The sequence below is a fragment of the Eptatretus burgeri genome, chromosome 9, assembly GCF_056783735.1.
Source record: "Eptatretus burgeri isolate ZD-2024b chromosome 9, Ebu_testis_v1, whole genome shotgun sequence".
Classification (NCBI taxonomy): domain Eukaryota; kingdom Metazoa; phylum Chordata; class Myxini; order Myxiniformes; family Myxinidae; genus Eptatretus; species Eptatretus burgeri.
The window spans coordinates 80793209-80811318 of record NC_140969.1 but is presented as its reverse complement, the minus strand read 5'-3'; the positions used below and the strand labels follow the sequence as shown (position 1 = coordinate 80811318).

Here is an 18110-nt window from a genome sequence, read left to right as displayed (position 1 = left end):
TTAGCTTGGAGTGCAATGTTGAAAATGACAAAACAAGAGATAGATTTAATCAGTGATGTTGATATGCTTTTGATGATTGAGAAGTCCAAGAGAGGTGGAATATCACAAGTATGTTCAAAAAGATATGCGAAAGCAAATAATAAATATCTTCCAAATTATGATAGTGAAAAAGATAGTAATTATTTGATGTATTTTGATGCTAATAATTTGTATGGATGGGCAATGTCTCAATCTCTGCCTTATGGTAAATTAGAGTGGGTGGAAGAAAAGGATTATGAAAAGGCTTTGATGAATATTGTTATTTCTTCTCAAGAGGAATTGAATGACGAAGAAGAAGGTTATTATTTTGAAGTTGATTTGAGGTACCCGAGTGATCTTCATAATAAGCATAAAGACCTTCCTTTTGCATGTGAGAAAGAAACCCCAAAGAAAGAATGGTTCAGTGATTATCATAAAAGTTTTAATATTAAAGGCAAATCAACAGAAAAGTTATTAACAACATTCTATGATAAAGAGGGATATGTTTTGCATCAGAGAAGCTTAAAACAGTTTTTGAGAGAAGGATTGAGAGTAGCTAAAATTCATAGAGTTTTAAAATTTAAACAAAGTCCTTGGGTGAAAAAGTATATTCAATTCAATACAGATATGAGAGCAAATACAAAAGTAAAATTTGAAGGGGACTTTTATAAATTAATGAATAATGCTGTATTTGGAAAGACTATGGAAAATGTTAGAAACAGGCAAAACATTAGATTCGCAACATCTTGGAAAGAAGCTTCGAGATTGATAAATAAACCAAGTTTTGAGAGAGAAGAGGTTTTTTCAGAGAACTTTTCTGCAATTCATATGAAAAATGAAAGTATTGTAATGGATAAACCAATTTATATTGGAACAGCAGTTCTTGATTTATCAAAGATATTGATGTATGATTATTTGTATAATGACTTAAAGAAAGAGTACGGTGAAAATGTTTCATTGTTGTATATGGACACTGATAGTTTTATCCTAGATATAAAAACTGATGATGTTTATAAAGATATGAAGAAAAATATTGGAGTATATGATACAAGTAATTTCAGCAAGAAGAGTGAGTTATTTTCCAAAAAGAATGAAAAGGTTATTGGTAAGTTTAAGGATGAGTTGGGTGGAAAAGTAATGAGTGAGTTTATTGGATTGAGAGCAAAGGCATATGCTTATAAGTATGGTGATCAGATTGATAAGAGGTTAAAGGGAATAAAGAAATATGTAATAAAGAAATCAATAACTTTTAGAAATTATTATAATTGTTTGATGAATAAGAAAGAAGAATATAGGAAAATGAATACAATAAGAAGTTATAAACATAACATATATAGTGAAGAAGTAAATAAAAAGGCATTAGGAGCCTTTGATGATAAGAGATTTATTTTAGATAATGGAATAGATTGTGTTCCATATGGATATTGTATGATAGAGTGAATAGAATAGATTGTGTTTTAACGATGGGAAGATGGGTTAGGGTTTTTTTAAGGGCTACCGCCGCGTTTTTTTTGCAATATATAAATGGTCAAACCAAGTATTAATCAAACTAAAGAGTGGAGAAAATCTCAGTCTTGGTATATAAATGGAAAACATAATGAATGTGAAAAATATCAAATAAGTCTTATTGCAAAAATAACTAAAACAAACGTAAATAAAACAAATAAGCGAATCAATTTAAGAAGTAGTAAGTTAGAGGATGGAAAGAAAAAAAAAATGAATATCCTTGAATGGACTGAAAACTTTGATGGTTATCAATTGAACAATGAAAAAACAATTTACTATAATCTCAAAATGATATGTGGCTCAGGAGGTGGTCAAACAAGAGCATTAAGAGAAGTTTATCATTTCGTAATGGCACAAAAGGGGTATCTTAAAAAATATAAAGATTCAAATGTTTTGTTTTTCAATATTTTAGATGGGGATTATTGTGCAAAGAAAATTAAACTATTGAAGGAATTTGAGAATGAACAAATCTTTATAGGTTCAATGAGTGAGCTAAACAATATGCATCGGTTATTTGATAAAGAGTGTCCCGAGGGTTAGACGTTTCAGATATTTCTTTAGAACAAATCTTGAACAAATCTTTATCTTATTGTATGGATTATTTGAAAAAAAAGTGTCCCCAGGTTAAAAGGGGAGACAAAAAAATATACCTTGGGATAAAAAGGGGGTTTATTTTTAGGGGAAAAAAATATGAATCGCTGAAAATCCCCCATTCATTTACATGGGGAAAAGTGAGCCAGAAGCAGTATATTCACCCTACTGATATGAGGTTCACTTGAGTGACCCAGCAGTGTTGGCGGCGGAGGTTTTGCACTCTCCCGAGTGCTCCCCCTCTAGTTTGTTTGTTTGTGAACAGTATTACGGAAAAACTCCTCAACAGATTTCGACGAAACTTGGTGGGGGGGTTACGTCTGGTCAAAGGATCATTTCATTAGATTTTGGACTTGGTCCAAAATCCAATATGGCCGCTATGGTGGCCAATTTGAAAAAATAGACTTTTTTTTTTTGCATTTCTACATGTTTAAGTGATTTCCAACCCCCCCCCCACCAAAAAAAATTGTAAGAGAAAAACTTTTTTTGCAACTTTTTTTTCAACAAAATTTCGATTTCTTTTTTTTGCATTTCTACATGTTTTAAGTGATTTCCACCCCCCCCCCCCAAAAAAAAATCGTTAGAGAAAAAAATTTTTGCAGCTTTTTTTTAAACAAAATTTCGATTTTTTTTTTGCATGTCCACATGTTTTTAGTGATTTCCAACCCCCCCCCCCAAAAAAATGGAGAAAACAACTATAACTGTCAGCACTGTTGACATCATATTTAATGAATAAGATATAATGTTCACTTGAGTGACCCAGCAGTATTGGCAGCGGAGGTTTTGCACTCTCCCGAGTGCTCCCCCTCTAGTTAACCTCTGCCATCGAAGATGGATGGAGGTTACCGTTTTCACCCCTTTCTGTTTGTTTGTTAACCTCCGCCATCTTCGAAGATGGATGGAGGTTACTGTTTTCACCCCTTTCTGTTTGTTTGTTTGTTTGTGAACAGTATTACGGAAAAACTCCTCGACAGATTTCGACGAAACTTGGTGGGGGGGGGTTAGGTATGGTCCAAGGATCATGCCATTAAATTTTGGACTTGGTCCCCCCCCAAAAAAAATTGTTAAGAGAAAATGTTTTTTTCGCATTTCTACATGTTTTAAGTGATTTCCAACCCCCCCCCCAAAAAAAAATTGAGAATTTTTTTTTGCATTTCTACATGTTTTAAGTGATTTCCAACCCCCCCCAAAAAATTGTTACCCCCTCCCAAAAAAAGGAATTTTTTTTGCATTTCCACATCTTTTAAGTGATTTCCAACCCCCCCCAAAAAAAAATTGTGCGAAAAAAATTTTTTGCAACTTTTTTTTCAACAAAATTTCGATTTTTTTGCATTTCTACATGTTTTAAGTGATTTCCAACCCCCCCCGCCCCCCCAAAAAAAATTGGAGAAAAGAACGAGAACTCTGTCAGCACTGTTGACATATTTAATGAATAAGATATAAGGTTCACTTGAGTGACCCAGCAGTATTGGCGGCAGAGGTTTTGCACTCTCCCGAGTGCTCCTCCTCTAGTTTGTTTGTTTGTTTGTTTGTGAACAGTATAACGGAAAAACTCCTCAACAGATTTTGACGAAACTTGGTGGAGGGGTTACGTCTGGTCCAAGGATCATGCCATTAGATTTTGTACTTGGTCAAAAATCTAATATGACCGCTATGGTTGGCCAATTTGAAAAAATATTTAATTTTATTTTTTTTTGCATTTCTACATGTTTAAGTGATTTCCAACCACCCCCCCCCCCACCAAAAAAATTGTTGGAGAAAAAAAAAATTTGCAACTTTTTTTCAACAAAATTTCGATTTCTTTTTTTTGCATTTCTACATGTTTTAAGTGATTTCCAACCCCCCCCCAAAAAAAAAGTTGTGAGAGAAAAAAAAATGCAAATTTTTTTTCAACAAAATTTCGATTTTTTTGTTGCATTTTTACATGTTATAAGTGATTTCCAACAAAAAAACATGCCAAAATTATAATTGCGGCTAATTTTGGAACTTCAGGTGGATATACCCACGTAAAATCAATTTCTGTCTCAAGGAATGAGTTATGACGAATGAATTGAGTGTGTAAAAGTTAAAAGTAAAAGGGAAAGTTGCAAACTATAACTCTGTGAGCACTGTTGACGTCAAATTGAATGAATAGGATGTCAGGTTCAGTTGAGTGACCTAGCAGTATTGGTGGCGGAGGTTTTGCACTCTACCGAGTGCTCCCCCTCTAGTTTGTTCATTGAAATTCCCCCAAAACAAGGGTGAAAGTTACTCAAGGTTTTTGGGTTGTATACAGTACGTAATGTAGTCGGTAATCAAGTTGACTCCAATCTGCCGATTCCTGAAGAATTGCCGATATCAGCCAAACACTAATACAGTGTGTGTGTGTGTGTGTGTGTGTGTGTGTGTGTGTGTGTGTGTGTGTGTGTGTGTGTGTGTGTGTATGTGTGTGTATGTGTGTATGTGTGTGTGTCTCTGTGTGTGTGTGTGACGCTGTGTGTGTGTGACGCTGTGTGTGTGTGTGACGCTGTGTGTGTGTGTGTGTGTGTGTGACGCTGTGTGTGTGTGTGTGTGTCTCTGTGTGTGTGTGTGTGTGTCTCTGTGTGTGTGTGTGTGTGTCTCTGTGTGTGTGTGTGTGTGTGTGTCTCTGTGTGTGTGTGTGTGTGTGTCTCTGTGTGTGTGTGTGTGTGTGTCTCTGTGTGTGTCTTAAAGCATATCATTTTCTCTCTGCAAACTCCCCTCCCCCGACCAACCTCTCTCTCTATCTCTCTGTCCCATGCTCACTCTGCCCCTGCCTAATACAGTGCAGCATCCTCTCTCTCCTCTCTCTCCAGACATGTCCGGGTGGTGTTTATCTCCAGGTTGTTTGTCTCTGGACGCATCCAGACGGAGTTTGTCTCCAGACAGTACTTGTTTGTCTCCGGATGTATCTGTGTTTGTCTCCGGACATGTCTGGGTGGTGATTGTCTCTGGTCAGCTTAGCTCTGAATGCGTCTGGGCGGTGGTTGTCCACAAATGTGTCCGGGTATCTGGGCGGTGTTTATATCTGGACAGGTGTTTGTCTCCGGACAGCTCTCTCCTTCCTAACTCTCCCTCCCTTATCGCTCCCCCACCCCTAATCGCTCCACCACCACTCCTTACTCTCCCTCCCCACTCTCCCTCCCCACTCTCCCTCCCTCCTCCTTCCTCGTCTCCCCACCCCTCTTCACTCTCCCTCCCTTTTCACTTCCCCACCCCTCCTCCCTCCTTGGTCCCCCCACCTCCACTTCCCCCTATCCCTCTCCCCCATCACATCCTCATTTCTCCCCCCTCTCTCCCCCACCACCTCACTCCTCCCCCACTTCCTCTCCCCCACCACCTCACTCTCCCTCCATTTTCGCTCCCCCACTCTCCTCACTCTCCCTCCCCACTCTTCCTCCCTCCTCATCCCCGCACTCCTCTTCACCCTCCCTCCCTCCTTTCCCCCACCCCCTCACTCTCCCTCCTCCCTCCCCCACCTTCTCACTTACCCCCATCCCTCTCCCCCACCACCTCACTCTCCCCCTCTCCCTCTTCCCCACCACCTCCTCACTCTCCCTCTCCCCCACCACCACCTCCTCACTCTCCCCTCTCCCCTCTTTTTCTGAACCCCCCCAGAATTTACACATCAGGTCACACAGTTTATTCACCAATGTTAGAATTCACCAATGTTCACACAGTTAGAAGCCTATTGTTTTTCAGGTCAAAAAGTCAAACGGTCAAAGTCACATAAAATCATTAGTTTTCATCCAATTCACTTGAAATTTGAACAGAATTTGCATTTTGCATCATGAATTGGTTCACTAATCAAAAGCTATAAGCATATTCATTGTTTTTGAGGTCCAAATGGTGAGGTCACAGCAACTGATTTCACAAGTACTGGTGCATGACCACTTGTTTGTTTGTTTTTGTTCGATTTTTATGTGATCCTAAACCATTGCATGAAATGAGTTGAAAACTGGTGGCTGTACTCAGGGTGGAGTGGGGGTGGGGTGGGGGCGAGGGGTTGTGGGGCAGGGGTGGAACTGCAAGGTTTTAAGTGATAAAAAAAAATAATAGCCACTGGTGTTTGGGGTGAGAACGCAAATTCTCTCTGTAAATGTACATTGCATAGTGGCCTTCCCAGGGTGACAGGGTATTTACAAGTTGTAATAAAATACTGTCGGATACTGACATTCGCGGGGTATACGTTCCTGAAAAATGCCATGAATGTCGAATCTGCAAACGAATATTGTGGCATTATTTAAATTGGGAAAAGGGGGATAGGTTCCCAGCGGTTCATGATTCATGAAGAAAAATATAAGATCCTGTGAAAAACTGAATACACGAAGCACAAGGCCGTGACTGCAGAAGCAGGTCAGAAAAAAACCGCGAATTCGTGAAAAAAAAACTCCGCGAATACGTGAAGCACTGAGCTGCGAATGTAGAAACAGGTCACATTTTATGAACCGCGAATACGCAGGGTACACGAATAGCAGAGCCATGAATGTCGGAGTCTGACAGTACCCCCAACTCTATGCATGAAAACCAGACATCATTGAAGTGTGGGAATTATGATAAAAATCATACTGTTGTTGATTTTACTTCTCTGCAATCCTGAAACACTGGATAGAATGAGGTGAAAACTGGTGGTTGTACTCATGGGGTGCATGGGGGGGGGGGGTTTTAGGGGGTAAAGAAAATTCATAGACGAGGATTTTGGGGAGGTTGTGGGAGGATCCTAATTCTCCGCATGTAAATGTACATTCGATAGCGGCACCTGGTGGATACCTTATTACACATCGTAATAAAATACGTCACATATACATCATAGAAGTGGGAGAATTCTTTACTAATTAATAAAATTACAACAAAGTACTCATCCTTAGCTGAATAAAAAGTCGTAATTGAATTGCCTGATATGTCCAAATATTTATACACAGCAGTTTATCTTTGTACTGTAGTAACAATCATGACTTTCTGGCAAACTGTTTCACATATCATCAATGTTGACTGCTGTATAAATTATTTTATCGTTCATCCACTGCACTTATCTCGGCAAACTCTTGCTTTACTTTGACTGTTAGATTTTGCTGTCCCGCTTAGTTTCGAGTAGGCCAAAGGCACCAACCTGCCAGCCGAGATCGCGGAAGCTGACATAAAGCTCGTGTTTCTTGCAGGAATGTTTCTGTTCACTCGAGTTGTGCTCTGCGAACACAAACAATACATCGACCTTGGTACAGAGCATAAAAGTATCATCTCAACGTTCTTCAAAATATGATTTTGCAAAATGCAAAAACAAAATGCATCCAAGATGGCCACCAGCACTGAGTTGGGGGTGAATTTTCTGAAAGTAGGTAAATTTCTTTCAATAAAGAGAGGGCGCTGAAGATCCAACCGTTATGTTTTAACAATGTCATGGTGAAGACACTACAATGTCAAGATATAAAATTTATCAATATTTAAAAGAAACAAATAAGAGTTTTAACCTTCAGTCAATAAAAATGGAAATTTGAAATTCCTGGTGGTCTGAAACTGTAATGAGTGCATTGGGTCAGCGATTTGATAAATGAACAAGCACAGATTATGTTGCCCTTAGGCAGTTTTTTTGTAGTAGTGATGGGCAGCAACATTGAAAATCTTGAAGAAACTTGGCCCTGCATCGAATCACGCAAACAACAGGCAACACCTTATTTCAGTTGGTTTGTCAAGAACTTTCAAAGTATACCACAGGGTTTTGTGTGCAGTAGTTTGTAATTGATCGCTGTTCAACCAATTCATGAGATCATCAAAGTATTATTTGAGCAAAAATCCAAAAACAGGCCACTCTCCCCACCACCGCAGTATCTATTCTGTTTGTTCGTGTTCCTTTGTGAATGTTATCATGAACTAATTTAAAAGCAGAACCACACCATGTGAGAATGGTGAGGCAAGCATTGTAAATCTTGTGGAGATGTACATTAAGTCGATAAGGGGGGCAGACGAGTGCCTTTAATGAGGCTGTATTCGTAGTTTCTTTTTATCAGACCGTGCCTTTCTCTAAAGAACTAAACATATTTTGTGGAGACATCAGTGCTTATGAGAAAAGCAATGCTCTGATCAATAGTAAAATCTGCCATTAAAAAAAAATGTGGTTATTAGAGATTTATCCTGGCATTTGGTGAAAATCCCCAACAATAACTACCAATAAACAATAGCAAAGTAAAATTTCGCCGGGATCCCGAGTCGGTCCTTGAATCCTTGCAACACCTTCCGAAAGTTTATTAATATTGTGTTTACTTCACTGCTTTCATTTATTGGTCATCATCCATGACAAAAGAAAATAAGTGATTTCCAGAAACGAACCAGCTCCATCGTGCTGCAAAAAAGTGAGCTTACACTGCCATGTGCGAGTGTAAAAGAAATAAACATTAATGGAAAATAGTTCAAAAAAGTGCTCCTCCATTATAACTTTTTTTAAAGGCCCCAGTTGTTGTGGGGTCAGCCCCGCGCTCTTGTGGGGTCAGCCAGGTAAGATTTTAGCACAAGTCTTTCACCAACCAGCTAACCCTAACCATCCATGCATTGGGACCATACTCTGTGCAGAGTGTTGGTGCTGCCTAAGCAGTCTCCTTGGCTATTGGGCACAATCCTGGACGGGTCACCACTCCAACACAGAACACCAGCAAGCTGGCACTCATTTTTGCCGACCTCGGAAGGATGACAGGCAGAGCCAACCCCACCTAGTATTAATTCAACAGCGGAGTGGGATTTGAACTCAGGATCCTAGGATCCTGAGCCCACCACCATAACCATTAAGTCAACACCAGGCATACCAGCTAACCAACCATCACATACTGAAGATGGAATATTTAAGTCTACCAACTCATGCTAGCAGTTGGGATGCCCATCTTAACGTGCATCTGAGAGACAACAGTTTATAAATGCATTGGCAATCAAACCCAGGCAATACATCTCAAAGGTAAGTATGCTATCTTTGTACTGTGCTGTCAGACATATGGACACGAACACCCCGGTATCTCGATCTTACTGGAGAATGAAAGGAACAGCGGGGAGTGCTCTGGGAGCGATGTGAGTAAAGAGCAAGAAATGGAAAGGTTTGCTGGGGGTAGAGAGTTGGGCTTCAGTGAGGCGCTTGCGGATAAAATGCCGATGCTTTATCGAGATGGCATCGCGTGGCTGATCGGACATCCATTGGACTGCTTGGAGCCCTGGACATTGAGGAAGGAGATTTGGAGAGTGGGAAATGTGGCAAGGCTGGAAAAAGGAGACTCAGCAGGACATGGAGAGATGAGTCGACACCGGATGCAATCGGCTTTGCGGCCTAAGGGTATTGGCGTCGAGTGGCTGCTCGCACAAAGGTCCATCCAGGAAGCTGAGAGATCGACGTGTCACGCCACTGGTGCCATGGAAGGAAGGAGAGAGAAGAGTGAGGTGAGCCCAGAGCGGCAAGAGGCTGCTATGGCCCTGGTCGCAATGGTGGTCCATCTGCATGCTGACTGTCAAACAGAGAAATCCTTTCTGGAGTGATTGGGGGTGGTGGGGTGGGGAGTTTGGAAGAAATGAATAGTGTGTTGCACATAATAGAAAAAGAAAACTCAATGATAGGGACACAAACCCCTCGCAAGCTCAACCCTATGTCTGTGCAGCCACACTGCGCAGCCGGCATGTGTGCTGTCAAAAAGAAAGACTGCACCTCCTCAAGTGGGACAAAGCATCATCTCACAGTGAGGCAGGGATCTGTGCTGAGGCAAAATGCTGTGAATGTGTTATCTGCCTCACAACCAAAGATTCATGGACCAACTGAAGTTAACAAAATTGACAGTTGGGACAGAAATGACCCCACTTTCCAAATTTTAAAGAATAGGATCGATGATCCACAAATACCTGACTAGGGACAGAGTAGAAGAGATTATAACTAGGGCCAGACAGCAAGTGGCAAGAGAGAGGCGGGAGTTTGAATCTGGGTGCTCACCAGGGGGTGGAGACTATGCAGCGAAACCAAAGCATTGACCATGGCCTAACACCAGAAGTCCAAAGGCAAAGACCAAGGATGATGGAAGGAAATGATGTGGACCCATCCTTGGAGAGAGAACAAGTTGAACCCACTAATCCAAACCAGATAACACTGGCTATAAAACCAGAAGGGATAAGAGCAAGAGTGGTAGATGAGGAGGAGGAAGACAAGGGAGAAAAATAGAGCAGAGAAGAGGAGGATGATGATGATGATGAGGAACAGCAAATAATGAAAGAAGAGCTGGCAAACAAAATAGAGAGATGAGAATGACACCATTTTGTGAAAGGCCAAAACTATACAGCATCCAAAAACAACAAAAACGAAAATGTTAAAGAGAACCAACCAAGTGATCAGAAAAATTATACCAACATTCATCCCCTCTGAAATAAATCACTACTGTGTGTTTTATAGTGGCTGTGTTCATTCAAAAAAAAAGTAAAAAGGACACAATAGAGCAAGAAAAAAAACCTACTTCCTAATGAATAAACGACAAACACCACCATAGAAACACAGCATATACAATTCGGACAGCAATCATCACATAAATGATTTACCACCACCTAACAGAGCAAGGAAGGGTAGAGACATTACAGAAGGATATAAGGAACAGAAGGATTAAAAACCATCCCAAGGAATATTATTACAAACAAACTACAGTTGGAAGCTGTCTGGGGCTCAGTTACGATCCTGAAGAGAGCTCTCGGCACGAAATTTTGAGAAGAAAACTTCACAGCTTGGTCCATGAATCGTGATCCTTCACTGAAATGGAGGTGGTTACTTCAAAACTTGGGAGGACTCTCTTCCAACTTCTGAAAACCGCATATGGAGACAACAATCAACAAAATATACAAGCGAGCGGAGGTAGTGTCACACATACACACACGTAATGATGCACCCCGAACTGTGATTGGTGAGAATGCCAGATTGAGTCCCATTACAGCTGTTGCTGCAGAATCTTGGACAAACAGCTGCCATCTGCCACATGGACTCATTGTCTTCCGACCCACTTATCACAACCAGGAGGCGTCACCATTATCTTTAGTGGGTGGGAGTTCGATGAAGATGATGAATGATGTTCTCTGATATATATATATATATATATATATATATATATATATATATATATATATATATATATATATATATATATATATATATATATATATATATCTATATATATCTTCTTCTTCTTCTTCTTCGTTCGGCTGCTCCCGTTAGGGGTCGCAACAGCGGATCATACTTATGATCCGCATAGTGATTTGGCACATGTTTTACGCCTGATGCCCTTCCTGACGCAACCCTGGTCGCCTCTTACGACACAGGGATATGGTACACCTATTTTAACCGGGGTATACACCGGCCCAGTATACTGGTACTCATTTCGCCGACCTCGGAAGGATGACAGGCTGAGTCAACCCCCTGGTGTATTAATTCAGTGGCCCAACGGGGCTTGAACTCAGGACCTTTTGGATTCCAAGCTGCTGCCCTAACCACTGCGCCAACACCTGGCTCCTGACTTTGGAGGGATAAGATAAGTGGCGATATATATATATACACATATATATATATATATATATATATATATATATATATATACATATATATATATATATATATATATATATATATATATATATATATATATATATATATATATATATATACATACACACACACATGCATATACAGTATATCCATCCATTGGGACCATACTCTGTGCAGAGCATTGGTACTGCCTATGCAGTCTCCTTGGCTATTTTGCACAATCCTGGATGGGTCGCCACTCCGACATAGGAGACCATTTGCGGTCCTCGGAAGGATGACAGGCAGAGTCAACTCCACTTGATATTAATTGAACAGCAAAGCAGGATTTGAACTCAGAGTCCTAGGATCCCAAGCCCACCACCCGAACCATTAAGCCAACAGCAGGCATACACGTGTGTATGTGTGTGTGTGTGTGTGTGTGTGTGTGTGTGTGTGTGTGTGTGTGTGTGTGTATGTATGTGTGTGTGTGTGTGTGTGTGTGTGTGTATGTGTATGTGTATATATATATATATATATATATATATATATATATATATATATATATATATATATATGTGTATATATATATATATGTGTATGTGTATATATATATATATATATCCTGGTGTTGGCGCAGTGGTTAGGGCAGCGGCTTGGGATCCAAGAGGTCCTGAGTTCAAGCCCCGTTGGCCGCTTGAACTAATACACCAGGGGGTTGACTCAGCCTGTCATCCTTCTGAGGTCGGCGAAGTGAGTACCAGTGTACTGGGCCTGGTGTATGCCCCGGTTAGAATAGGTGTACCATATCCCTGTGTGTCGTAAGAGGCGACCAGGGTTGCGTCAGGAAGGTTATCCGGCGTAAAGCCGGTGCCAAATCATTATGTGGATCATAACAGATGATCCGCTGTGGCGACCCCTAACGGGAGCAGGCGAAAGAAGAAGAAGAAGATGTGTATATATATATATATATATATATATATATATATATATATATATATATATATATATATATATATATATATATATATATATATATATATATATATATATACACATACATATACACACACACACTTTATAATTAGTTCACTCGGCTATTCTCGTAGAAAAAGGCTCCATAAAGCAACCAAGAAAAGGCTACACCAGGAAAGCAGTGAGCTGTTTCAAACACTACCTGGATTCCTCCACAGCTGCAGACATTTACAAGTCGCCTGTGCATCATAAACCCAATGCTGAACACCCCCATTAGCGGTCAGACAGGTTTTCTCACTTATTGGTGAATTGTCAGCAATATCATAGAGAGAACCATGCCCCACCAAGACTGCCAACATATACCACATGCAATGCTGATAGCAGTCAACATACAACAATACCAAAAAGCCCAATCACATCTCACACCTAATTGGGAGGAACAACTAATCAACTCTCATCTAATGAATAATTAGCAGCTGCAATTAGGACTTCATAATTAGTTAACACTTGGGTGAGAGTATTAACTAATTATAAAGTCATGTCTCTTACCACAATTTGGCGACTTCCATTGGCTTCGGAGGCCTCCAATTTAGTCTGACCACTCCAGATTCTAAATTGTGGTGGGGATATGGCAGTAATCTGTGCTATCATTGCACTTGTAACAATGGGAAATAATGGTGATTTAAAAAATTAATGGATTGGAAAGTTTTCTACATGTTCTTAGAATACCTTGCCAGTAAATCTCTATGGCAAGTGCTCTAAAAATTCAATCAAATAGCGAGTGAGTTGGCCATATCACTTGGTTATGATTCAATTGAGCTGTACCATTTTTGTTTCTATTGCTCTTTAAGAATCCTTTCATTTACATGTACAGATATGCATGTGAGGGTTGGCACTATAGCCTTGAGATAGGTGCACTCCCCATTTGAGTTGTTTAACCTGGGTTTGAATTTCGACCCAGCTATAAACTGTCATCTGGTGTTTCACATGTACGTAGGATGAGGCAACATTGCGTGTACCGTCCATCAGAAGAACGTTAAGCCATAGGATCCATCTGCCAGCTCTGGTAATTGATCCCACGATGTCTTTCACGAAGAGGGGTTATTGCCAGCACCTGAACAAATGATAATTTCCTGCCCTGATTGACTTCTGGGAAGACAATGGCAAATTGCACAGCACAACCAAACTACCCAGCATAACCTTTGTCAAGAGACCATTTCAGCATCACTGAAACTCTGTAAAGCAAATGGTACATTGATGATAATGATGATGTACAGGATGGCTTGAAAATCACTCTACCCCTCCCCAGTGAAGCATTCGTTCTTAAAATTTCAATATACAGGTTTTATTGTGCAGTACTTACAATAATGACTCAGTCATTGTATCTGTATGATTTCACAATTATTGTAAATGCTGGACTGCACAATAAAACCTGTACTGCATATTAAAAGAGTTTAAGAATGAATGCTTTACTGGGGTGGGGGAGAGCGACTTTCAGGCCACCCTGCACATGTAAAATCCAAAGTTCTTGCATTTGAATGCATGATGCATTCTCAGATTTCAGTGTTGAACATGTAAAGCATCTCCATCTCACAAATGCCACAATACATCTAAGAAAGTCCTACATAGCCAAAGAAGCTGAACAAGTGGGACAAGGTATGACAACATACCTGCAGTGGTAGCAATATTGGCTGCCTCATAGTTTCTTCGGCTGCTCCTCCCCCTGTTGCCTCCTTTTCGCCGCCCTCCAGTAGCTCGTGACACACGAATGTGTACCTCGGTCTCTTTGAAAAATGCCACCATGAATGGTCGTTTGCTCTGTGCCCCACTGTGACCAACCAGACCAGTCAAGGAAGGGTTGATGCTGTGACCTGCATCGCAAGAAAAGTGATAGTGGTGATGTGTGCAACAACAGCTATGACGACTACTACTACTACTAATATGACTACTACAACTACTATAATGGCACCAATTTATTTCACCTTCTGGTGGGGTCGTCCAAGGGGAGTTTGGCCCAAGTCTTTCACAAACCGGACAGACAGGCCTGATGTTTGATTGAAGGTGGCAGGAATTTGTGTTTTAAGGGGTGACACAACTAGCTTACTCTGCATGAAAGACATCGTAGGATCTTTAACTTCCACTAATGCCAGTAGGCAAGACATCCGGCTTAACGTCCATCCAAGGGACGGCACACTTTAAGATGCAACACCCTCCCTCTGTGAAGCACCAATCTGACAGTTTACATATAGTCTGGTTGGGAATTGAACAGATTAGATTGCTCAAAGGGGTGTGAGCTTTTTATGCAACCCCTCCTGTCAGATGAAAAAAAAGCATCATCACCTATTACATGTTTATTAAAACTATAAATGTGCACTGAGTTCAAAAAATGTTTTTTATTACACATTCAATCACCCACATGATGAATTGTGTACCATGTTGATGTGTATAGTTTTACTTGATTCGAGCAATGAAACATACTGTCGTGGTTGAAAAACATTCTTGAAGAGGCCAGAAACTTTTGACACACACAAACACTGGTCCAAAGCCTTCAACCCCCACCTCTTGTACAAAGTACATTTCAGCTTTTCAGCACACCACAGTGCAGCCTCTGCAATTATCAAGTTTAATCTGAACAAAAAAAAATGTGCATAAATAGTTTTTTAATGGAAGTAAAAAGAAGAAAACTTTGGCATAAATTTTATTATTTTGATATATAGAGTCAAGGCTTGTGAAAGAGTGAGAACACAGAACAGATCATGATGCAACATAACAAAAGGAACCATGGAGAGGGAGAGAGAGAGAGAGAGAGAGAGAGAGAGAGAGAGAGAGAGAGAGAGAGAGAGAGAGAGAGAGAGAGAGAGAGAGAGAGAGAGAGAGACAGACAGAGAGAGAGAGACAGACAGAGACAGACAGACAGAGAGAGAGACACACAGAGACAGAGACACAGAGAGAGAGAGACACACAGAGAGAGAGAGAGAGAGAGAGAGAGAGAGAGAGAGAGAGAGAGAGAGAGAGAGAGAGAGAGAGAGAGAGAGAGAGAGAGAGAGACAGAGACAGAGAGACAGACAGAGAGAGAGAGAGAGACAGAGAGAGAGAGACACAGAGAGAGAGACACAGAGAGAGAGAGAGATACAGAGAGAGAGAGAGAGAGACACAGAGAGAGAGAGAGAGAGAGAGAGAGAGAGAGAGAGAGAGAGAGAGAGAGAGAGAGAGAGAGAGAGAGAGAGACACAGAGAGAGAGAGAGACACAGAGAGAGAGAGAGAGAGAGAGAGAGAGAGAGAGAGAGAGAGAGAGAGAGAGAGAGAGAGAGAGAGAGAGAGAGAGAGAGAGAGAGAGAGAGAGACAGAGAGACACACAGAGAGAGAGAGAGAGAGAGAGAGAGAGAGAGAGAGAGAGAGAGAGAGAGAGAGACAGAGAGAGACAGAGAGACACACAGAGAGAGAGAGAGAGAGAGAGAGAGAGAGAGAGAGAGAGAGAGAGAGAGAGAGAGAGAGAGAGAGAGAGAGAGAGAGAGAGAGAGAGAGAGAGAGAGAGAGAGAGAGAGAGAGACAGAGAGAGAGAGAGAGAGAGAGAGAGACAGACACAGAGAGAGAGAGAGAGAGAGACAGAGAGACACCGAGAGAGAGAGAGACAGAGACAGAGAGACACAGAGAGAGAGAGAGAGAGACAGAGAGAGAGACAGAGACAGAGACAGAGACAGAGACAGAGACAGAGACAGAGAGAGAGAGAGAGAGAGAGAGAGACAGAGAGACAGAGAGACAGAGAGACAGAGAGAGAGAGAGAGAGAGAGAGAGAGAGAGAGAGAGAGAGAGAGAGAGAGAGAGAGAGAGAGAGAGAGAGATGCCAAACAACAGGGATAAAAACAATAGACAGACAGACAACAATTGTGAGAGGAGGGGTGGAGGAGAATGCAGGGGTGGATAGAATGCATACAGAAGCAAAAATTGCAGGGAGATATAGAAACAGATGGATTACTGGGTGAAGAAAATATGGTTTTCGATAGGTTTTCTGAGATGGTGGTGAACAGCTGCTGTTTGAAGAACTGGAGGGAAGGATGACATTGAAGAGAAGGTGGAAGTTGGATCCACAGTTGAGGAAAAAGAGGAACAAACAAGAAAATGACATTGTGCAGAGTACAATACTTGCAAAATCCACGCCCCTCTCCAAAGGTTGCTATGGATACATCAAATTGTCCATTTCATGAAGATTAAAATTGACAATCTTAATCAAAGCTCAAGTCAATCGGATGAAAATTGGTTATTTTTCGGATTGAAATTGATTTCAGAAGTGTGATCTTGAGTTGACCTCTGACCTTTTGACCTCAAAAATAGTTAGTTTCCAAAGTTAGTCTCCAAAATAGTACATATATATATATATATATATATATATATATATATATATATATATATATATATATATATATGTATACATACACATACAGATAAATATATACGAGGTGTGTTCTCAAAGTATCCAACCCTAATTTTTCGAGCGTAAACAAATGAAGCTAGTGAGGCGTGGTTTGGTGCACGTATGTAGGCGATCCTAATCCGTATGTGTGAATATTCTCCCGCCTGCAGAAGCTGTCAGTCGCCGACAGACCGCCGATGAGTGAGGAAGTGTAAGCGCCGTCGGATTTTCGTTTTTGACAAAATGAACGAAAAACTTGAACAACGCTACTGCATCAAATTTTGTGTAAAGCTTGGCGATTCCCAAGTGGAAACGATCCGCAAGATTCAACAGGCCTTCGGAAACGAAGCAATTGGCACCACACAGATAAAAGAGTGGTACAACCGCTTCAAAGATGGTCGCACATCAGTGGAAAGTGAAGCACGTTCTGGTAGGCCCTCAACATCCCGAAATGAGATCGTCATTGACCAAGTGAGGACCCTGCTGATGCAGGATCGTCGAATCATGATCAGAGAACTTGCAGACGAGGCGGGCGTCAGCATTGGATCCGTTCATTCCATTGTGACTGAGGATTTGGGCTTATGGAGAATCTCAGTGAAGTTCGTGCCAAAGCTGCAAACGATCGAGCAGAAGCAACTCCGTTTGGAGATCGCACAGGACATGGTGGAGACTGTGAACAGTGATCCCAACTTCTTCAACACAGTGATCCGTCATTTTGTCAAAAACGAAAATCCGACAGTGCTCACTTACACTTCCTCACTCATCGGCGGTCTGTCGGCGACTGAGAGCTTCTGCAGGCGGGAAAATATTCACACATACGGATTAGGATCGCCTACATACGTGCACCAAACCACGCTACCCGAGCTTCATTTGTTTACGCACAAAAAATTAAGGTTGGATACTTTTTGAACAAACCTCGTACATACATATAAATAAATATATACATATATAGATACTGTATATATATATATATATATATATATATATATATATATATATATATATATATACATACATATATATATATACACACACACACATATATAGTAATATACATATGTGCACACATACATATTATTTTATATATATATATAT

General features: G+C 40.8%; 1 protein-coding gene across 5 annotated transcripts in view; it reads right to left on the bottom strand.

Moving 5' to 3' along the window:
* The window catches only part of BMP7 (bone morphogenetic protein 7), a 144607-nt gene that overhangs the window by 39041 nt on the left and 87456 nt on the right, over positions 1-18110 (bottom strand). For all 5 annotated transcript variants that reach the window (XM_085895751.1, XM_085895752.1, XM_085895748.1 and 2 more), the window contains exons 5-6: positions 14275-14475; positions 7223-7299 (exon numbers count right to left, since the gene is read on the bottom strand). In XM_085895751.1, the coding sequence (XP_085751877.1) occupies positions 7223-7299; positions 14275-14475 (278 nt within the window). The remainder of the gene's footprint in view (positions 1-7222; positions 7300-14274; positions 14476-18110) is intronic.